Here is a 23,811-nt window from a genome sequence, read left to right on the forward strand (position 1 = left end):
GCCTGCAGGGCGGGCAAGGATGGGGCTGGTGGCTCGGCTCGTGGAGCCACAGTGCAAGGGCAGAAGAGCCGCATGCGGCTCTCGAGCCGCAGGTTCCCTACCCCTGGTCTAACTGGAGAAAGGCTCTTCAAGGTGAGTGAACCAATAGCCGATTCTGTGCCTCCTCCACCTGGTGATGCCTGTGAGGCAAAACCTCCCCTCTCTTGCTGTGGGGGTCTTTCAAGGCTTCCTCTCTCTCTGCCATAGTGGGAAAAGAGGGAGCTGTCAGGTCTACCAAAGCCTTGACTCGTGTATAAGCCGAGGAGGGCTTTTTCAGTACAAAAAAATGTGCTGAAAAACTCGGCTTATACGTGAGTATATACGGTATGTGTTTGTACTGTGTGGTTATTACGATACTGGCATACAAGAGGAACTACAGCACTGAGATGGGAAGTGACGGAAAAAAGTTGAAGTTCCTGCCTCTTGAGTAAAGGAAGAGAACAAACCAATTGAGATGTCCTCCAGCCTACCAGGAGAAAAGCCCTTCACGGTAAGTGCCCAATGGACCATTCTCATCGTAGGTCTCTTATAACTTTTGATATTTACTCATGAAAATAAAATACCCTTGCAGATAGAAAGTAATATAAGTTGCAGTATACTACTTATTTTATAAGGTTCTGAACACCAACAGTTTCTTTCTTTTCATAGGTTGATCCAGGTAACACAGGAAGAGTTCTGGCCTCTGATGCTGCTGTGTTTCTGAAAAAATCAGGGCTGACAGACTTGATTCTTGGAAAGGTGGTATTTTTTTTTTATCCAGTAAAGGGGTTTGTTATTCTGTCTTGATTTTGACAAAATGGAATTAAAATACTGTCCCCTACAGCAGTAGTTCCCAACCTGTTTTCATTCGTGTACCCCTTGGCCACCCATTTCCCTAAAACTGTACCCCCATGTTAGCAAAATGTTTGTAATTAATACAGTTGCTGTTATTTCAGTTTTATATGTTGTAACTGCAAATAAATGGTCCAATAATGGAATTAAAAGCAATGGAATAGTAAGATGAACAAACAGTGCACATAAATTTACACTCAAAAGATAAAATTAGTTCCAAGTTGATACTTAAGATAAAAACTGCGTTGCATGTACATTAATTTTTTTACATTTAATTTATTAATGCTTGAAATCTTTAATATATTTTTATATTTATAAAAAAACAAGTAAATGTTCAATGCCATCCTGAAAGTCGTTTTGAGGCAGTTTTTTTAAATCAGGCGCAGCCGATGCAGGACGCAATATTAAATCTGGACTAGCATTAAACTACATTTCAAATGAGTCCATCACACTTTTACATTTAATTTATTAATAATTGAAAACTGTAATATGTTTTGATATTTATAAAACACACAACAGCTGTTCAGGGTGATCCTTGAGCTTGATTTAGTTTTTTTTAAATCAGGTTCAACTGATGTATAGGATACAGTCTTAAGTCTGGAACTGCATTCAGCTTATGACGGTATTATTTATAAAGGTATAAGAAGTGAAAGCTCTATCTACCAGCTCTGTATTTGTAAATGGCAACAGAAACTTGAGCACCTTGTCAGAAAGGACCCAATACTACCATTTCTATTAAATTCTATCAAAGAGTACTAAGCCAAGAGAAAATGTCTTCTGTATCAGAACTTTGATATGCTACTATGTTTTCATAAATAAACAAGCCATAGCATATTTAATTTTCACAGCATGAAAAATAACATTAAAATAAATTTGTTTTCTGTTTGCAGCAACTTCCTGCCATTTACATTGACCAGTTTAATTGTTATGCAAAAGAATAAATGGGCACAAACCAAACGCTGAAAACAGAAATCACTTCAACCTCCTAGAATACTTAGTAAGAGACTGTTTAAAGTGGGAAATCACTTCAACCTCCTAGACTACTTAGTAAGAGACTTTAAACAGACTTTCACAAACTACTACTTCTAATTCTTTGGAACATAAATTGGTTCTCTGAAGATGCACACTATAGACCAGTGATAGTGAACCTTTTAGAGACCGAGTGCCAGGGGCGGAGCAAGGGAAAACTGCATCCAGGGCATGTGTACGCCCTGCACCCCTGCCTGCCCCCACCCGGTCCTGGAACGCCCTGAAACACCCCCATCTCATCCATGGAACGCCCTCACTGTGCCCCTGCAGGGTCACGCACCCAGTGCGTTGTGCATCCCTCACCCCCTTGACACTATGCCACTGCCGAGTGCACAAACTGGGGAGATGGCACGTGTGGCCACAAAGAGGGCTATGAGTGCCACCTCTGGCACCCATGCCATAGGTTCGCCACCACTGCTATAGGCCCATTGGATTTTGCTCATTTTGTTCCTGAGTTACAGTTCAGTTTTGTATAGACTACAAGCCAGCAACATTATGTACTAAAGTGCATTGTGGCAATAGAGAAACCTCTGATTTCTATTGGCTCAGTTGAGTTGATGTTTAAGACAATCATGAATATTCTAAATGCTAATCTATGAATCTTGAATATGCTAAATCCAGACAGGCTGTCTGGATCATTTATTGACTTACTTATACCAAGACTTGTTCCGCCTCAGTAGGGACCCAAAGCTGCTTAAATTGTTCTCTTTCTCTTCGTTTTATCCTCACAGCAACACTGTAGGTTAGTTTGTGACTGGTGCAGGGTCACCCAGAAAGCTTTCATGGGAGAGTAAGGGTTTGAACCTGGGTCTATGAAACCATAATCTGATACTCTTAACAACCACTGAGCAATGAGTAATCACTTTGGCTGGTACCCAACATTAGATCCCAGGATTAATAGAACTCAGCTTTTCAGCCTACACAGTTTCTCAAGTCAAGAGGGAGCATAGGCAAAGAAATGGGAGTAACAAAACTGAATTGAGGACTAAATTGAGGACACGTTACATGTCTTGATCCTCTTTGATCTGAGATTGCAAATGCCTTAACAGTCCAGGTGCTCGGGAGCAACAGCCTCAGAAGGCCATTGCTTTCACATCCTGCATGTGACCTCCCAAAGGCACCTGGTGGGCCACTGCGAGTAGCAGAGAGCTTGACTAGATGGACTGTGGTCTGATCCAACTGGCTTGTTCTTATGTTCTTAAATTTGAGTACCTGAACTCCAGGTCTATTTTAAAAAGAAGAGAGAGAGAGGAAAGGGAGACAGAAAGAGACAGACCCCTTCCGCACATACGGAATAATGCACTTTTAATCCACTTTCACAATTGTTTGAAAGTGGATTTTGCTATTCCGCACAGTAAAATCCAGCTGCAAAGTGCATTGAAAGTGGTTTGAAAGTGCATTATTCTGCATGTGCAGAAGGGGCCACAGAAGAAGAGAAACAGAGAGAGAAAGAGATTCAGCAAGTCCCCTCCGCCCCCAGGCCGCCTCTTGTGTGGCTTGGCACTGTAGTTGGGCTTCCTTGCGGATTCCTTTGGAAGGTTGAGCTTCCTTGCAGGAAGGTTCCTTTGCAGGAAGGCTGAGCTTCCTTGCGGGTTCCTTTGGAGCACTTTTCAGGTAGCAGAATTCATCTGCAACTCACCTGTTGCTGAATGGAGAGGACTAATGATAGCACCCATTGGTCCCCAGCCTGTCAGCATCTCGTGCCTCTGAAAGTTCTCTGCTTCACACACCCCAAAAAGAAATCTGTGAACTCACCCTACCTCACATAGGGTCTTTGTCAGGTGCCTCCATAGTGTGCTGCCCCAGCTCACTAGTCTTGCAGGTACCTTTGACATACACCTCTGAAGCCACATCTCACTTCCTTCCACTTCCTCTCGGGGGTGGCATCTGAGTGATTCCTTGCCCTCCTGCGCTGATCAAATCAGCTGAGGGTTGGGTGTTTCCTGGCATAGCTGAGGGAACCTTGGCAGGGAACCCTGGCATAGCTGAGGGAACCAGGGCATCACCTTCTGCAGGGCACATGTACAGACATTTTTCCTCCTTTGCTTAATTTTTTTCATGTGCTCCTTGAAGGTATGGGAACCACACCTGTACAGGGCCTTTATACATTGCATTTTGTTGTGTTTACAATCCTTAAACCTCATGGTATCTACAATAGTAATTTTCCTTGACGTCGTGATTGTAGTTTAAGACTTTAGGTTGAGGAAATCAAGAAATGGATATTTCCAGGATCATTCAGTAGCCATACTTCAACCTTGTTAGGTAAGATTTAGAATAAACTTTAGTAACTTTCAGTCTGTTGAACTGAGTTCTGTGTGTTTAGTATTTCTCAAAACTGACTAGGAGCTTCAACTGATAGCAGCTCTGGTTTGTCAAGTCACAATTAAATTCTTTAATTTTGAAAAAAGGTGGCTTTGCTGTTGTGGCGCTTCCCCTTCCCGCCAAGGGCCCTCAGGGGGTGGCTCCTTCCCTCCCTCCCTTTCCTGGGAGCTGTTTTCCCCAGCGGTGTTCTTTTGCAATTGGCCCGGAGGGCCAAGAAACAATTTAGCCCACAGGGTGCCTGGCTACGAAGGCGGTCCAAGCCTGGTCCTCCTCCTCGCGCTCCTATCGCCTCCCCGTTGTGGAGTACCCTGAGGCTGCCGTAGTTCCATCACTGACGGCCAGCCTTGCCACCCCTGTGAACACACCCAGCCCGGTTGCTCCACAGGGCTCTGTCTGCTCCCAGCGTCGAGCTAAGGTGTCTGCTTGCACGCCTATCTGTGTCCTTCTATGCCCAGGCTCTCCCTCTTCCAATGCACAAGATCCCCCACTTTTCTCCACACCCCCGCTGCAGCGGCAGCTCCTGAGCAGTCGAGCTCGCCCTCCTAAATAGCCTTCCTTGGCTTCGATCCTCCCCCTCCCCAGCTGCCGCCTGTCGGAGCTGAGCCAAGCTGGCTCAGCTGTGCTCCGGGCACACCCTGGTGCCTCGTTCCCCCGCACTTCCGGGTTTGCCGTCTCCGCCGCGACGCGCCTCCCTCGGGGCGGCAACAGGGCGGCGGATCGGAGCCACAATACTTCGGCCCCCTCTCCCGTCGCAGAGACGGGGGGTCTTGCCAACGAAGCCTCGACCCCTGTCGCGACGCCCTCCCCCGCGCTCGTCAGTCCGGCGAGCCGGGACCTCGCCCGCGCCCGGACAGCTGTGGTCTGTGAAGTTGGCACTTAAAACAGAAGACAGAAGCTTACAGTGCCATCCTAAGGAGAATTACATCCTCAGCAGAGTTAGAAGGGTTAACTCTGATTAGGATGCACTGTTAGTCATGTCACCCAAAATGCACAGTGAAAGGTGATGTGTATGATGAATGCACATATTTTATATAGGTAGAATGTGTATTCTTTTTTTATTCTGTTCAAATTGTTGAGCTATGAGAGCTGTAACATAGCTATATCCTATTTAGCTAATACTAAAAAACTTGTGTTGATGTGTAATCTGATTTACTGTATTCAGAATTCATGCTAATCTGTCAAGATATGGTTACATGGCTAGGAAGATTTCTGGCACTTGTTTAAAGTGGGGCAAAAAACATTTCTGATACAACTGCTTCAACACTATTTTAACATGCTGCTTCCATCCAACTGTGTTCTAGATTTGGGATCTGGCTGATACAGATGGCAAAGGTATTCTCAACAAACAGGTAAAAATGAGTTTGCCTCTATTACTAACTTTACTTATAGCCTGCCTTTCCTAGTGATACTCAAGGTGGATTACAAAATATAAAAATCAGTTCAAACATCAAGGGACTCCAGTAAACAATGCAGTAGGACTGCATTGCAAGGGACTCCAGTAAACAATGCAGTATTACAGAACTGAAAAACTATGTAAATAAAAAACTGTCCAAGGTATGGACAGTTTTAATGTCAGATTAATAATGTCGTAGAATAATGAAGAAAGGGAGTTACAAAGGTGGAGGACAGTTCAGTAAAAAAAGTGGAGGTCATGTGTGCCATAAACATTGCAATAGACTACAAGTGAAAGGAGTTCCTGTGCTACTCCATTATCGAAGTGGAAAGTGCTGTCAAGTCATAGCTGACTTATGGTGACCCCTTTGGGTTTTCAAGACAAGAGATAGTCAGGTATTTTGCCATTTCCTGACTCTGCACTGTGACCCTGGACTTCCTTGGTGTTCTCCCGTTCAAATACTGACCAGGACTGACTCCCCTTAGCTTCTGAGATCTGATGAGATCAGACTAGCCTAGGCCATCCTGCTGTTCAAATTCCTTTGTAACAATAATTTCCTGAAAATTTCTGTTTTGCGCATTCACGTGATAGCTGGGATAACTTAGAAGAACTTTACCAGTAGCTACGAGCCCATTTGAGTTTGCTTTCTATAGCTATATTTTCATTTCTTCATTAGGTATGAGCTCTTGTCTCATGGTTGCTAGTATGAGACAGGAAGGAAGGCAGCAAAGTCCACACTGACTTGCACATTTGCTCCCTCTTGTTGCCCATTTCATGTACATTTTCAGGAATGAGGGACCATACCTAACTCTGTGTTTTCCCCAAAGTCCCAATACAAGGTAATTATGATATTATAGAACAAAAGACTGAGGAAGATGCAGAGAATCTTTTTTCTTGCCCCCTCCACTTTGGTTCAAGAAGGAACAAGGCACAGGCAGAAAATATTTTCTACATGCTAGTTCCTGTTTCCTCAACACCAGAGGTGTGAGAGTAGTATTGCCAGCTCCTGGGGAGGAAAAAAAATCTTGAAGGAACATGTTACGTAGCATGGTGGGTGTTCCTGCGAAGTATCAAGGACTTTGGATCCCATTACAGTATAAGTTGGGAAAAGACTTTCTTTTACATGAAGGGAATTGTTTTTTTCTTTGATTAAAATATTTGAAGACCAAAACTTCTATCTTTTCTGCAGGAATTTTTTGTGGCTCTGAGACTTGTGGCCTGTGCACAGAATGGATTGGATGTTTCATTGAGTAGCCTTAACTCACCTGTTTCTCCACCTAGATTTGTAAGACTCTTTTAAAACTAATTTGTATGTTTACTTTTGTTTAGTTTAGGAAAATTAAATTTAAGTTTAAAAAAGGCTTGTGACTAAATTATGTAATGTATGATCTGTACATTATTTTAGAATTCTCATATGCAACGTGCATGTTTGGAGGGACCTTAATTGTTTGGAGATGAGGGTAAAAATGTACTTTCTGGTAAACTTTATTTCCGTTATTGGATGATGTCATTGATTCCTTATGAGAAGTGATAAGGTGTTAATTGAAGTATAAATAGTGATACGAGTAAGCCAACATACTGTACTGTTATACACTGACATTTCCCAACATTTCTGATAGCTATTGAATTAAAATTGGAGCCATACTACATAAATCCATAAGAGTTCATTCTTATTGTTTTGCATTCTAGATGTAACTGTCCTTAGCTTACTGCTTGGGTTCCTTCATGAATTCATTTGGAGTGGCGACAAGCAATATTCTCATGCATTTCTTTTTTAAGCTTGCTTGTACCCTGCTTTCTTTGACAACTTTCCCCCCACGAGTTCTCCCAACTGTTTGTGGAGGTGATGCATATGTGGAAACTCTCCCCTTCCTCAAAAGCTTACAAAGGGGTTATGGCATTGCCTGGGAGCTCAAGGTGGTGGGGCTTCTGTGGCAAAGAAGGTTAGGGAAAGTCTGCAACAAGACAGTTCGAATTTTTGTGGCCTTTACTTGGAATAGATTCCACATGGTGGCTGAAGAGTCAAGAAATGGAACTTGCAATAAAATTTATAATAAACCTTCTTAAAGAAGGAAAACATTCCATTTCCACAAATTAAAATAACAGTTTACAGGCTCTAGGATTCAGCAAAAGTGTAATTAATAATGTGTTAATGATGGGCCTGTATAAGGTAACTTGGTAAAAGTACAACTGTCACTACAATTCAGTATTGTGATGTAGTTCATAGTTTTCAAGGTGCATTTTGAAATCTGAAAAGCAGCATAAATAAAAATATTGGTGTTATTATCCAGAGTTATCATTTGCCTGCTTTAGATGGATGACTTCCTGGTGGAGTGGTCTTTTTCATCTACCCTTAAGTTTTGACTGGCAGGAGAAATGTGGGGTTTATTAACAGTGTTGCACAATCCATTAACAACATGTTCAGATGAAAACTTGGACATGATGTTAACATGCCAAGTGACACTGGAATTTCCGCCCAAACTATCATAGAGTTTAGGGGGAAGTCCAAAATATATCCTGACACACTGGCATCATTTCCACTCCTTGCTACATCTACAAAGCTGTCTTAGTAACCATAGATCTTGTATAATTGTACTTCTGAAATCAACAGGATGATAGCAACCCTTTTATGTTTCTCATCCAATCCCAAGGAAATTTCCTATTCAGCAGTTAGTTTAGGTTCAAATTATGTCTGTTACTGATTCAACTTATGTGGAGGAGCTGTGTCTTAAATATGTTTAATGCTGGGAACCTAACTGAGTTGTTACATCTAGTGGTCATATAAAAACAGATCAAATACTGTGACCTAAGGCCCTCATTTAATCTCATAATGTAAAACTTTTATAATTTTAGAATTTCTTGCCTATGCTCATCATTAAAACTGACAATGATTTTTGTAGCGTAAAACACGGAGCCTATGGATTTATGACTGTTATCAGTATTTTACTAGAGGGGCAAGATTCTTGTTTTTGTGTTACATAGTATGTCTGTTAAAGTTTCTTCAATTTTTCCCACATTGACAAGGACATTTTTCATCCTTGCTTATGTTGAAAATATTGGCAGTTGTCTTCAAGGTTCAGCGTTTCATTTTGCAGCTAAATGTACAGGAAGTACATTTTTCCTCAAGAAAAAGATCTTGTGAGGACCCTTTTCCTGACAATCTTTATGGACTTCTACCAAAATTATCTGGAAAGCAATCACTGCCAGAATACCACCCAGTATTATATTGTCAAATAGATGCAAATTTCATGTACGCCGTTCTGTAAGCCAACAGTGGTACTTTTACGTGTCAATTGACAGCAACAATAAATAAATAAATAAATAAACAAACAATAGTACTGATGAATGAATGAATTTATTTTAACTGTTGACGACCAGCATAATATACAAAACAAGATCACCAGTATAAAACAACCATTGACTTAAAAACCAAAATACTACAGTATCAGAACTAATAAATTATACTTCTCCTACCCCAGTTTAGCTGCATGCTAAGTGACTTTACTGGACAAATACAGATGCAGATTTTCAGGCCAGACCATAAGTTTTTCTTTCCCCACATTTAAGTAGTAATCACTTAATGGACTATGTGATTATTGGGAAACCCCTGATGACTCAGCTGCCTCACAATTTTTCCTATGTTTATGTAGAAGGCAAAACTGAGCAACAGTATATATAATACAGTGGTCCCTACTTAGGAGCAGGTATTCCAATTTATACTTGTTATTCCTTCCAGGCAAGAGACCTATAGCTTCATTGTGAATCCTGTCACTAAAGCGGCATCTGAGAAACGTATGTTCAGTTGTATCGATTTCCTTCAGTGGGCAGGCACGTCTTCTGGTCATATGAGATTTTCTCATATTTGCCTTCCAGGACCAATGAGGGCTGGAAGCTACTTCTTTATCGGACAACCCCCCCCCCCCCCCCCAAATCATACTTTGTAGGGTCTATATATACACAAACTACTCTTGAAGGTAATACAACTCACAACAGTAAAATTAATTGTGTAGCACCTTTGGGTTCTTGTTTGAGTTGTATTACCTTCAAGAGTAGTTTGTGTATATAGAGAACCTAAAAAGAATAACATCAAAACATCTGTCTGAGCTTACTACTGCTGTGTGATTTTGAGGGGGACTTATCCTGTAAATTGGTTCAGTTTAGACAACCTTCTGATGCAAGCCTTTCACAGTGTAAATTTCTATTGGATTAGCATCCATAGAAGCAACTTATAGCCTGTTCTTCCTTACATTATTTTGGTTCAGTTCCAACTGCAAAATTGCTCTCTCATTGAACAACCTGATCTAAATCCTGCAAGTTTTTCTTTTTAAAAAAAACCTGTTAGCCTCAACTTTTATTAACAGATCATATCATTTTACTGCTTTTAAGAAAGCAACAAAGACAGAGATCTAATTGTATATCTTCTTAAGTCTTACGTTTGGCCAATAGCTAGGAATTACTCTGGTGCACTGCTATGTTCTGTTTCCTTCCACTTTGAAAAACATGACTGGTTCACTTTTGTTTGACTGAAAGTCTAAGTTGTTCATCCTGCAACCTCTAAGTATGATTTTGTTCATATTGAGTAGATCAGCTTAAGGAAAATAATGATAGTGTCATTTGGACACTTTCCATTTTATTGTTGATTGTAAGGTGATAAGTTTGAACATGATGGGAAATGGTTGTACTTTATAGTAATACTTGTCTTCTTTTCTGCACTAGAATGATTCCACTAGCCCTTTATCAATTGGAGGAGCACCATTGGATATCCCATGGGCTGTCAAGGTAACTGAAGTACCCATCATCTGTGGCCTTTTACATCTTGGGTCTTTCCGTTCCCTCCTCAGAGGAATCTTTAGATTGCCGGACGCAATGTTTTATACACTGTTTTAAATGGTTTTAATGTGAGATTTAGAGCCCTAATTTTATTATATTGTATGTATTTATTGAATGTGCTTGTTATGTCTCAGGAATCAGGAGTCGGAGGAACAAATCATAGTACTTTATTTCATAGCTGCTATTCACACATAGCCTAAAATCACTCTGCAGCTGTGCTCAATATAACACACATACTAATTATCAATTCCAGTGCAACAGCTGCAGACTCTTAAAACAATATAGTACCTCACAATCAATACAATACATTACAGTGCTCTTCTTGTTATTTTAGATTATATTAGTTGTTGTACACCGCCCAGAGTCCTCCGGCGGTGGGCGGTATAAAAGTCGAAGGAACAAATAAACAAACAAATAAATAAAGTGAATAGAAGCATTATCGGCCAAACAGTTCAGTGCATCAATTCACATTTTGATGCCGTCTGTCCTCCATGATAGAGTACACTGCCTTGGAATATTTGGTTAGAACTCTTTGGCCTGTTCTGCAGGGATCAACAACAGTGCCCCAGGGATGGTAAAAACACCATCCCTGGGGCACTGTTCACACGACTGCTGCCTCTGAAGCGAGGCGGTGCCATGCTTTCCCCCCCGAACCGGCAGGGAAATGCTGTTTTAAAACTCACTCAATGAGCGAGTTTTTGGGGAAACAGCATTTCCCAGCCAGTGCCATGCTTTTAGATGCCCCCAGTTTTCCCCTCATGTACCTTCTGTCCCTATGGAATTCCGCAGGGACAACGGGGCATGCCCCAACTGCCCTTCAACCCCTGGGGGTCAGAGGGCAGCGTGGGCGTGCCTCTCCATCCCTGCAGAGCTCCACAGGGATGGAAGGTAAGTGGGGAAACCGAAAAAGAGGCGCCTCTGTGTGGAGGTGCCTCTGCGGGCCGCGGCGACTTTAGGGCTGCCAGCACAGGACTGTGCAAGCGATCCAAGGCCCCACCGGCATAAATTATGCTGGTGTGCAGCCGCTTCTTCAGCCTGTGCAGAGTGGGCCTTTCTGTGAAATAAAGCCCACTGTTCTGCTAAGCTGTGGTTTGAGTTGGCAGCTTTTAATTTGCCTACATTCATCTCTTGCCCTGATCATGTTCTTGAGAAAAGTCCCTACCAGAGATGTCAGCCTTTCTATGTACAGACTAGTTCACAATGAATGGAGTGGAGGAAGGAATTCCTCTATTTTTGAGATCCAATAAGATAAAGTAGTAAGGGGGAAAAAACTCTGTTTTTACATAGGGGACAGGATGCTGATTCTTAGAATGTTTTTTTGCAGAGCGGGCTGGGGGGTTGTTTGTTTTGCTTTGGTATAAAAGCACTGGAGTACATGAGTTGTTGCATGTCAGATATGTAAGATGTATATTTCTGGCCCCAACTTATTTAAGCATCAGTCAACATCTCGCATGTGTATTTCAGAAGCAGAATGGGACAAAAGTACATTATTCACCATACATATTTGATGCTTCCCGCATCTATTTTATATTTGAGAATTCATACAAATCCTGTAAGCTTAGGTGCCCAGATGATTTTCTACAGTTCATAATTTTTACTTATTTGTATTCTTTTTACAAAGTGTTGCATACTAGAAAACCACTGAATTTGCTTCTTTATGCTGTTGATTATAGCATGACTTTGCTAGCCATGCTTCATTCCTATCATTCTGAAATATGTTACTCTCAGATATGTTAATTGACAATTGCTTGTAGTTCTTGTTCAATTAGTTTTAGCCTCTTATTTTGACACCTAGGTGGAAGACAAGGCCAAGTATGATGCTATCTTTTACAGTCTGAACCCAGTGAATGGACTTTTATCAGGTGATAAAGTGAAGCCTGTCTTGTTAAACTCCAAATTGCCTGTTGACATCTTAGGAAGGGTAAGAATGGCAAGTTTTTCAGTAGTTCAAATATCTATGTACTGCTGGGGGCAGTATTTTGGGATTCTGTGGAATGATGCTTTGTAATTGGTAGGGAATGTCTGTGATTAAAAAATTCTCCAAAATGTATGCTAAGCCTCTGAGGTCTCCCTTTTTTCATACATCTGGACTATTTTCCAAACAGAACAGTCTCCCCTCCCAGGGAAAATCGGGTAACTTTGGATCCATTTACATATTTTGCAGATTTTTTTGCAACTTTCCCCAAGTTCCTTTAAAAAAAGGTATGATATTGCACCCAGAAGGATGTGTGCAACCATGTGTGCAACCATTTTCTCTCATAGTTGTTAAGAACATAAGAACAAGCCAGCTGGATCAGACCAGAGTCCATCTAGTCCAGCTCTCTGCTACTCGCAGTGGCCCACCAGGTGCCTTTGGGAGTTCACATGTAGGATGTGAAAGCAATGGCCTTCTGCGGCTGTTGCTCCCGAGCACCTGGACTGTTAAGGCATTTGCAATCTCAGATCAAAGAGGATCAAGATTGGTAGCCATAAATTGACTTCTCCTCCATAAATCTGTCCAAGCCCCTTTTAAAGCTATCCAGGTTAGTGGCCATCACCACCTCCTGTGGCAGCATATTCCAAACACCAATCACACGTTGCGTGAAGAAGTGTTTCCTTTTATTTGTCCTAATTCTTCCCCCCAGCATTTTCAATGAATGCCCCCTGGTTCTAGTATTGTGAGAAAGAGAGAAAAATTTCTCTCTGTCAACATTTTCTACCCCATGCATAATTTTATAGACTTCAATCATATCCCCCCCTCAGACGTCTCCTCTCCAAACTAAAGAGTCCCAAACGCTGCAGCCTTTCCTCATAAGGAAGGTGCTCCAGTCCCTCAATCATCCTCGTTGCCCTTCTCTGCACTTTTTCTATCTCTTCAATATCCTTTTTGAGATGTGGTGACCAGAACTGAACACAGTACTCCAAATGTGGTCGCACCACGGCTTTATATAAGGGCATGACAATCTTTGCAGTTTTATTATCAATTCCTTTCCTGATTATCCCCAGCATAGAGTTTGCCTTTTTCACAGCTGCCATACATTGAGTTGACATTCCCATGGAACTATCAATTAAGACGCCCAAATCCCTTTCCTGGTCTGTGACTGATAGCACTGACCCCTGTAGCGTGTATGTGAAGTTTGGATTTTTTGCCCCTATGTGCATCACTTTGCACTTTGCTACATTGAACTGCACTCTGCCATTTCTTAAGCCCACTCACCTAATTTATCAAGGTCCCAGCTTTGAGCTCCTTCGCATGATCCTTTGTGGTTCTCTACCACCCTAAGCATAATTTGGTATCATCTGCAAACTTGGCCACCACGCTACCCACCCCTACTTCCAGGTCATCATTTTATGAATAGGTTAAAAGAGCGACTGGTCCCAAAACGGATCCTTGGGGGACACCACTCCCCACATCTCTCCATTGTGAGAATTTCCCATTTACACCCACTCTTTGCTTCCTGTTTCTCAACCAGTTTTTAATCCCATAGGGAGGACTTCCTCTCTTATTCCTTCATTGCTGAGTTTTGTCATTAGTCTCTGGTGAGGGACTTTGTCAAAAAGCCTTTTGGAAATCCAGAAGTAGACAATGTCCACTGGTTCCCCCTTTATCCACATGCCTATTTACATCCCTCTCAAAGAACTATAGTAAGTTTGTAAGACAGGATTTGCCTCTGCAAAAGCCATGCTGACTCTTTCTCAGCAGGTCTTGCTTTTGTACATGTTTTATAATTTTATCTTTAATGATAGATTCTACTAATTTACCAGGAACAGATGTCAAACTGACTGGCCTGTAATTTCCCGGGTCCCCCCTAGATCCTTTCTTAAAGATTGGTGTGACATTGGCCATCTTCCAGTCTTCAGGGATGGAGCCTGATTTCAAGGATAAGTTGCATATTAAAGTGAGAAGATCAGCAATTTCATGCTTGAGCTCTTTAAGAACTCTTGGGTGAATGCAATCTGGGCCAGGGGATTTGGTAGCATTTAGTTTATCAATGGCTGCCAGAACTTCTTCCTTGTCTACCACTATCTTCGTTAGTTCCTCGGATTCGCCTCCTAAGAAGCTTGGTTCAGGTGCAGGAATTTTCCTCACCTCCTCTTGGGTGAAGACAGATGCAAAAAATTCATTCAGCTTTTCTGCAATCTCCCTGTCATCTTTTAGCACACCCTTTGTTCCTTTGTCATCTAACGGGCCTACCGCTTCCCTTGCTGGCTTCCTGCTTTTGATGTACTTGAAGAACTGTTTGTTGCTGGTTTTGTTGCTGGTTGTTCCCTTTTGAGGTGATTTTCTCCATCAGAAGGAGTGATTTGGAGGAGAAAGGGGTTATCAGAAGACCTACCTGCCTTTCCTGACCATCAGACAGCTGCTTTTCATTAAATTAATGAATTCACTGGGCGTGGGTGATTAGGGAAACTGCAGGATGCCTCTGAGATAATATGTCCTGGTAACATTTATTTATTTGTCATTTAATTCAGTTAAGCACTAAGTAGCAATAGTAGTAAAAAGATACTAAATGTTAATGTTATTTTAACACCTTCCTTCTAATTAGTTGTGTGGTGATGGAGTTAGGCAAGATTAGGGCAGGTTGTAAGAATTGCTTAGGTAACAATTCAAATTCAGGTTTGTAAAGCAGATTTGTGTTGTTACTATTTGATAATGTGATATGTGAATTGAAGAATTTTTTTAAATTATTGTTTTTGCTAAAAGGTTTGGGAGCTAAGCGATATTGACCATGATGGAATGTTGGATCGAGATGAATTTGCTGTTGTAAGTTTTTTGATCCTTGTAGGATTTTCAGAGTTCTTAATTTGTTCATAGCTGTTGAAAGCTTTCATGCAACTTTTTGTTCACATAGTGCTTTGCAAGGTGCAAAAGCCTGGGTGCGCATGCATACCTGCTAATTAAACAGTTGGACTCATGACTGGCACCTAGGTTATTAAAGAGAATGGAAACCAAGGGTGTGGTTCTTCTTTGTAAGTGCATGAGAACCAGGCAACACCCCCTCTTATTCCTGGTCAGTACCTAACAACTCCAGAACTTCTTTCAGTGCTAGTCCCCAGCTCTGGAAAATGCCAAGTAGTGGTGCTAAGATTGGCTGTGAATATAAGGGGGAAAGGTTATAAAGTGGAGAGGAGATCAAAATAAGTAAATGGAATGGATCCCAGTCTTTCACTGGGAAATTCAATCAATTCTTGTTGCAGATTGGTTCCTAAAATGCTGCTGTGCATTCCGCAAGTATATGCATTATCACAAGCTATGGGAACTAATGACACAGTAGATCATATCCACTGTACCCATATGCTTTTGTTATCTAAGTATTTGGCTGAATTCCAGTTCTAGTTTCTGCCTGGAACACCCAACCTGCTGTTAATGTGCTGCATTTACAAGTTGGTTTAGAAAAGCTTGTTTCAAATGTGCGAAAGTACAATTGGGGGACAAGAGGGAATAAAATATGCATGTCAAAGGCAGTTCCTTATGTCAGCTCTTGTGAAAACATATAATTAAAACAATTTTGCAGGTTTAAAATACATACAAAAATTTTATAATACATACAAAACATAAAAGTATTAGTTAGAAATGAGCAATCATTAAGGGAATTTCAATTGTTTTGTATCAAAATTATGTTTTTATATTTTATACCAACCCTGACATTCCTTACAGTGAGAGTGAAAGATAGAAATAGCTATCTTAAATAGTAATTAAGTAAGTTACTTAATAGTAATTAATTAATTAATTAATTAATTATCTTAAGTAATCTTAAAAATTAGATTGTGACCTCCAACCCAGTTGTTGGATCAAATTTTATTATTCTTTGAGGCCAGCCCCATTTCTTTAATTAAATAACAAAAATAATATTAACATTTCAGAATGCTTTTCCACCACAGTTGGAGGATGTCTGGATCCTTATTTGAAAACAAAATATTTGAACACATTTGTTTCTTTCAAGCACATCTTGATTACATTTCCTGTTAGGCAACGTACAGTAAAATTAAAGCTATGCCATTCCCCTGTTTGTTATCATTGGCTTTTTCTAGTTGTGTATTTAAATAGAATAGCTGCAGTTAGATTTTACACTTTTCCTCAATTGAAAGTATCCACCATCTACAATAGTAAAAGAAAATTAGTGGCTTTAACTTCAGTGATTGTGTCTAGCCTTTTCTGAATTGTAAAATCTATAAATGTAATATTGAATTGATCAGTTTATCTCTATAGGAGTATCTGGGATTAAGGATGTAGCAATGGGATATGAGACAGAAAAAGGAGTCAGAACTTTTTGCCTTTATTGTGTTGCTGCAATTATTAATTCTTCCATATTTTGTGTCTCTAAAATGTTTGTTCAGGCCATGTTCTTGGTATACTGCGCTCTTGAGAAGGAACCTGTGCCATTATCCTTACCTCCCACATTGGTGCCACCTTCAAAAAGAAAAGCTCTCAGTATTCCTGGTGCAGGACAGTTGATGCCATCTTCAACATCCAGCAAAGAAGCTCATCAGTCCATACCAGCAGTAGGGATGCTGCCATCCAAAGCACCATCAACACAGGTACATTTAACACCAAGCAGCCCTTGGTTCATACTCCATTCTTGAAGTATAAAGTAAGCACAATATGTTCTGTTTTTTTGCTTTGTGTTTCCCTAGTGGGTTGTATCACCTACTGACAAAGTAAAATACCATGAAATATTTCTGAAAACTGATAAAGACCTAGATGGTTTTGTGTCTGGTGTGGAGGCTAGAGAATTGTTCTTGAAGACAGGCCTGCCGTCTGCGTTACTTGCACACATCTGGTAAGAATGGTTTTTGATGGCACCTCTATTTAAAAAAAATACTTCTTCTGACTGTTGATGAAAAATTACTCACAGGCGGCTAAATTTTTAGGGTAAAGTTGTCGACTGTGGGTACACAGTTTTGAACCTGAATGGGTTACGCTTTTTTAAAGTTGTGATGGAAAGACTTGATGGTCTTATTAAAATGTTTTTTAGACTAGGTTTCGTGGTAAACTTCCCACTTGGTCTCCCATTGCTTTCTTAAAAAAAAAAAAAACCTGAGCCCCTGTGAAACAGAGCGCACCACTATGGTCAGATGAGGCATGGATGGAGTTTCCAGCCATGCTGAAGAACTCCTTTTCCTCTCTCCTTGTGGGTGGGATTTGCTTCTAAACTTCCTTGCTTGATCAAGCTCCAATTTGGCAAGACATTTGAATACATATACCCTAGCAAATTGCAGTGAGTGTACTCCCTTCAAGATGGTATTCTAGACTTCATCCCAATTTAGAATTACTGTTTGCAAGGAGTAAAACAACTGCAGTGTTTTGAGGTTCTTGTGTTCAGAGGTTATGTCAAATTGAAGTTTAATAAAACCAGGAAGTTTTGAATTGGTCTTGAAAAGAGGAGGTACGCAAGAGGAATGAGGGATCATGCGATCATGGCAGGAAGTTGTGCTTGTGTTGATGTCATGACAAGCTGTAGTTAAACTAACATCTGAATGCAGCCATTATAAAACTGTGCTAGTTCTTAAACTTCTTACTTACTGTGAAAACGTAAAAAACCCTGAAGTATCTATCATGAAGTCATAGATCTAATTCTGTGTTAAACATAACAATTTTAAATTTTCAAAGAAAAAAGTATTAGATTATACATTGGTTTCAGTGTAAAAAGTAAACAAAATACTTTAGTCTTGCTTTATGCATTGGGGATGAGTTGTGGCTTTCTGGTAGAGAGTGTGCTTAGCATTCAGAAGGCTTTAGATTCGATCCCTGTCATCTCTAGTTAAAAGGATCAGGAAGAAGGTGACATTGAAACCTCTAGTTGAGGCCCTGGAAAGCTTCTGCCAGTTAAAATAGACAGTGCTAATCTTGATAGACCAACAGATTGACTTGGTATAAGGTAGCTTTTGTATAACTGAATCTCCTGTCTCTTTGTTTTACACTGGGGGATCAGATCTTGGTCCATCTAATTTGGGGTAAGATTTCCAGTGTTTCACAATCCTGATGCCGAAGTAAACTTTTAAGCAGAGCAGGAATGTAGTGGCAATTCCCATTGGTTTTAATTCCATCATCATTTACTGCTGATCTTTGCAGTAATGAATTGACCATTGAGTATGGGTAAGGTGACTTAAATACTGTCAAGAATATCACTTAAGCTACCTGTTTGTTGAGAATATGTACATTTTAAAATTGGACAGGAAAATAACGTATTGGTATATTTTCTGTTGACTTCTGCAGGGCTCTCTGTGACACAAAAGACTGTGGGAAGCTTTCAGATGAACAGTTTGCTCTGGCATTCCATTTCATCAATCAGAAGCTGACAAAGGGCATTGATCCTCCTCAGGTGCTTTCTCCAGAAATGATCCCTCCATCAGAGAGGAACACTCTACATAAGGTGAAATTTTGTTTGCGTTTTAGGAAGCTTATTGACCACAGAGGAGCAAATAAAACAGTTTTGACCTGTGACCTCACTACACGGGAGGGTAGACATCGCTATAACTGATTCTGCTTAATAGAGATATATGAGTTCGTTCATTATGTTGTCATGTCTCTCCTTCATTGCACTGGCCAACTAAGCAGAGATGTGCAGTAGTTTGAAATATATTGTGAGGGAATCTGTTTATAAAGTGTAGTAGTAAAGTTGTCAGCTTAATCCAATATTCTCATATGGTCACAGAGCTCCTCAGTGGGATTCAATACAATTTTGTTGGTAGTTCCATGCATAAAATGGAGACCTAAATACAGAGCTGTTCCCAGTGGAGCCTTGAAGGAGAAGACCCTTTTCACATATAAAAATGTTTTGCATATCCTGGGAACTCTTGTATATGCTTCTGACCAGTTGTTAGATCTGGACTAAAATTTCAGCCACTTATGTCTGTGGAACAGAATGTTCTTGCCTCTCCCTGCCCCTACTGCAACTCAGTGATCTCCCTAAAATCGGCAGGATCAGGGAGCCCTCAGGAACAGCAGGAGAGGCAAATTGGGTCTGCAGCATGAAGGCAGAATTGGTAGAAACTACCATTCTCCTTCTATTAGTAGGAAATTTAACCTGGAGCCAACCTGCTGTCTGCAAGTAAATTCTGTGACCTTCATACTTCATTGTTTAAACTTCTTTAATGTGTGGCGCATCAGAGTTTCATGATTCCTAATGTTTTTGTTCTAACAATGCCATGCAGTCGTGATTAAAAGAGGATTAATTCTAATTTTCTGTTCTTGTGGTTGTCTTATGGTATTTTTAAACTGAATGTATCAGAATGAAAGAGAAACATCACAGTAACATTTAATTTGTGGTGTTCTTATGGGGGAACATATTCTACTGACAGTGAAGGCTTTCTTCATGGTTGTTCTAAGCCATTGTATCTTGAAACTTCTTATCCAAAAATAAAACTCAAACTCTACATTTTATTCAGTAATATCAGGTTTATTTTTGCATTATTATGAAAAAAGTGCTTTTATTTCCTGCTTTACTAATCTCTTTTTTGTTTGTTTGTTTGCTTTCCTTCTATGTCTTTCCTAGTTTGGACTATATTTTCCATTCTGCACCATTCTGCTTTACATCTCTATTATACTGTCAGTTTCTTAAATCTACCATCTCAAGGTTAGAGATTCTTCACTTTTCCAATATTGACTATTTAATAATGAGCATTATTTTTCATGTCACATTTTCTTTAAAACAGCAGCTTGCTGTTTAGTGACAAATTTCAGAAGTATGATGCTGCTTTCACATAGTTTTTTTCATCCCAAGGCCTTGGCTGTAATTTGAAATATACAAATAGCACATTGTGTGCTTTTCTGTATAATAGCATTTGAAGCTTTTTGTTTTAGTTATCCTTTCAGAGTTTATATTTTTGTTATAAATTAAGGTCTATCTTCTGTCCACATTACTTGCTTAAGTTTGACTGTGCCCACATACAAGATGCATTTACATCAGATTTACAGGTTTCGCTTCTAAAATGAAGTATGCGAAATAACACAGCTTATATGTTATCTTCAGCATTGAACAACTAATATGAGTTGAATGAAGATAGGCAGAAATTGTAATTTGCTTTTTGGGATTTAGTGGAGTGTATTGAAGAAGGAATTCAATAGTAACAAGTCTGACTAATAGAACAGAGATGTGATTTCATACTTAAGTTACTTTCCTTTTCATCTAAATAAAACTAAAATTCTAAATTAATTTTTATATTTACATAACTTACATTTTGTATCTACTATTTTGTGTGGTGTGTGAATGTTGATGAACAGCACACATACTAGTATCTATTTTTCAATTAATTCTTACATTTTCAGATCTATCTCTGCAGTTCACAGTTCCAAGTGCCCCTCAGAGAGCATGAATCTTCATCTAAGATTCTAATCAATGTAAATGAGATATGCCAATTATTATAAAAGTTATTTTCCACCTAGGGAGTCAAAATGTGCCAACTATTATAAAAATTCTTTCCCACCTAGAGAGTCAAAATATAAATTATGTGATAATTTGTCTTGACAGCACCCAGTTGGTCTTTGTCCAGTGATTCTTATAAGCTAAATTGAAAAATGGAAGACTCAAAATGTCTCACTGGATACTTCTCTAACCATTTGCACCGTTAAATAAAACCTTCATATAACTTTCTTTGAAGCCTTTAAAAAACATTTCTGTGTAGAAGATTTCCTTCACAGGTTTCTAATCTAAAAGCTGTTCTGGAATAATAATAAGTTCATAGTATAAAAGATCTACTACTGCATTCCAGTTAATATAGGCATATGTATAATTCAGTATTACCATATTTTCTTCTTTATCTTGCAGAACACACTAGGACCAAGTGCTGTAGCAGATTTTTCTGCAATCAAAGAGCTAGATACTTTAAGCAATGAAATAGTGGACCTTCAAAAGTGAGTAAAGAGAACTCTTTCTATTTGTTTGAAATGTTTTAGTTTAGTGCATTTTACATTTAAAACCCTCCTTGCAATTAGTATCTTAACATGGTCTTTCCAGTCTTTATAAAAATGTATTATGAAGTTTTTCAAGATGGTGGGATTGGGACACACTTGGAATACAATTCAGAAAAGAGCTAGATGTAGATGGCTTCCATAGTCAACAGACTAGGGCTCTGACTGGAGTTGTGGGGTAGTCCCACTATGAGTCTAGAGCAGGGGTAGGGAACCTGCGGCTCTCCAGATGTTCAGGAGGAAGCTGGAGAGAACTTTTCAAATAAGATCTGGTTCATTCGTCACAATTGTTTTTCTAAAATGTTAAGGTCTTGGGAGAGCCAGTCTTATGCATGAGTTCTCCCTTTCAGTTGTTTGAGTTTTCTAACCATTGGTTTCCATGATTTCTGATTTAGCACTCAAGTAAGGTCTAGAAGTAGGTGTTGAAGCCATAGTTTGGAGGGGGTGCCAACCATAGAGTTGGATCCCATGGTCCATCAATGGAAGGTACTGACTGTCACTGATTAATCCTGGCTGTCCCTTTCCCCTTTTCAACCCTAGAAAAGTTTTAACTAGTGTTTATGGGACAGTTGTGGAATCTGCAGTGGGGAGGGAGAAGGAGGCAGAATCACTCCTTCCTGCATGAGTGAAGCTCTGCTAGTGGGAGGAAGAGGGAACAATTTTACCCCTCCCCTCTCCAGACCAACATTACTCCGTGCTGACTGTTATTCCATTCTGGTGCTGTGACCTTGGGAATAAATGTTTCTGGGTCAGTGTGGCTGCATGTGGGGGAAGGGCATTGCAGGGATGATCAGGCAGACGTAGGTTTTGTCCTGAATATTGAAGGAACTTTAAGGAAAGGTGGATATATTTGGGTAGCAATGAATTCTGTCTATAAGTCATGGCAACAGTTTTCAGTATCTTGGAAAGTGGTATATTCTTGCTAGGAAAAGGAGGGCTGTAGAGTCATCTCTAAAATTACAATGAAAAGTGGGAAAGAGTTTCTTTAGTGGTCTTTGGCCCCAGTTAACAAACCTGCTCGGGGTGGGGGGGATCTCATTATTCCCCCTCAGCTTCTTCCCTGCCAGGCCCAGCTCTGCCAGGACCTTCAGGGGCAATTTCTGATTGGGCTACTACGAAGCCTCCTGCCAAAAAAATCCAAGAAAGTGAACTAGAAGCATTCTAAGCACCAATGCTTTCTCCCCTCTACATGCGCACGCACGCACGCACGCACGCACGCACGCACGCACGCACACACACAGAGGCGTACCAGGAGTAAATGGCGCCGGGAGACAAATTGTCTCCAGGACGCCCCCCCAGGCTCTGCTCCCGCCCCGCCCACCCCAGCTTCGCCCCCACTGCCCTCGACCCCACCCATGTCACCATAGACATGGGCAAGGTTTAGGGTGCCCACCTCCCCCCCAAACTCCCCCTGCTGGCTGGGCTCCCAGCCGGCAGCCTACAGTCACTTCTCCCTCCGGGCAGGCCAGAAGACACTGCAGTCCTGGACTCGGAGACCTTCTTTTATAAGCACTGAGGCTGGGGGGTGGGGCTTGGGGTGCAGGAAGTCCCACCCTTTCCTGCTCCCCAAGCCCACCCCCCTGCCTCAGTGCTTATAAAAGAAGTTCTCCGAGGCCGGGACTGCAGTCTCTTCAGGCCTGCCCGGAGGGGAGGCCAGAAGAGACTGCAGGCTGCCGGCTGAGAGTCCAGATGGCAGGGGGGAAGGGAGGGAGGAGTCCAGGGTGGGGTTAAGGGTGCTTGGAGGCAGCAGGAAGTCGTGCTGTCTCATCATTTTTGCGTGCCTCAGATGGGGTCGAGGCATGCAAAAACAATGAGGCAGCAGGACTTCCTGGTCACATGGGGGGCTGATTTTGCGCCCCCCATGTGACCAGAAGAGTGGCGCCCGGGGACAAGGGGTATCCCTTGTCCCTAGGCAGATATGCCACTGCACACACACACACACACACACACACACACACACACAGAGAGAGCTTAACAAGGACTGCTTTGGAGAAACACCAATGACCTCCTTCCCCTCAACCGGGATCCTCTTGAGAGTGCGGCAGGAGGCTACACTGATGTTGCGTACCTTGGCATGACTTTTCCAGCCTGGATGCTTCCAGACAAGAGCTCCCTCGCCTTCAGAGGAACCATTCTCCTCCCACTTCATAAGCTGATTGAGATTGATCTATGTCTGGCTCTTCATGAATGGATCTTCTGAGCCACAGTGACTCAACATCGGAATATGTGGATTTGGATGGTGCTTGTTCAGTTTGATGCTAGGAGGATTTGGTGGTGTCTCAACACCGTAGCAGGCTGCATGCAATTTACAAACATCCTTACCCACCTGCTGTTGTCTTGCTTGCTAGTCTTCCAGTGTGGGACTACACAGAATGCCCATGAAGATGAAAAACAGGGTTGTAGTTAACTGTCAGGACTACAACTCCCAGCATGCACTGGCTCCCGCCTTTTTCCAACAAGAGCAGGAAAACAAACT

At 41.1% G+C, this 23,811-nt stretch overlaps 1 protein-coding gene across 2 annotated transcripts in view; it reads left to right on the forward strand.

Moving 5' to 3' along the window:
• Positions 1-23,811, forward strand: part of EPS15 (epidermal growth factor receptor pathway substrate 15) — a 78,591-nt gene that overhangs the window by 25,285 nt on the left and 29,495 nt on the right. For both annotated transcript variants that reach the window (XM_048496479.1, XM_048496478.1), the window contains exons 4-13: positions 688-777; positions 5,523-5,570; positions 6,804-6,899; positions 10,331-10,393; positions 12,240-12,365; positions 15,129-15,188; positions 16,763-16,963; positions 17,060-17,205; positions 18,642-18,798; positions 21,193-21,278. In XM_048496479.1, coding sequence (XP_048352436.1) covers positions 688-777; positions 5,523-5,570; positions 6,804-6,899; positions 10,331-10,393; positions 12,240-12,365; positions 15,129-15,188; positions 16,763-16,963; positions 17,060-17,205; positions 18,642-18,798; positions 21,193-21,278 — 1,073 coding nt within the window. The remainder of the gene's footprint in view (positions 1-687; positions 778-5,522; positions 5,571-6,803; positions 6,900-10,330; positions 10,394-12,239; positions 12,366-15,128; positions 15,189-16,762; positions 16,964-17,059; positions 17,206-18,641; positions 18,799-21,192; positions 21,279-23,811) is intronic.

The sequence above is a fragment of the Sphaerodactylus townsendi genome, linkage group LG05, assembly GCF_021028975.2.
Source record: "Sphaerodactylus townsendi isolate TG3544 linkage group LG05, MPM_Stown_v2.3, whole genome shotgun sequence".
Classification (NCBI taxonomy): Eukaryota; Metazoa; Chordata; class Lepidosauria; order Squamata; family Sphaerodactylidae; genus Sphaerodactylus; species Sphaerodactylus townsendi.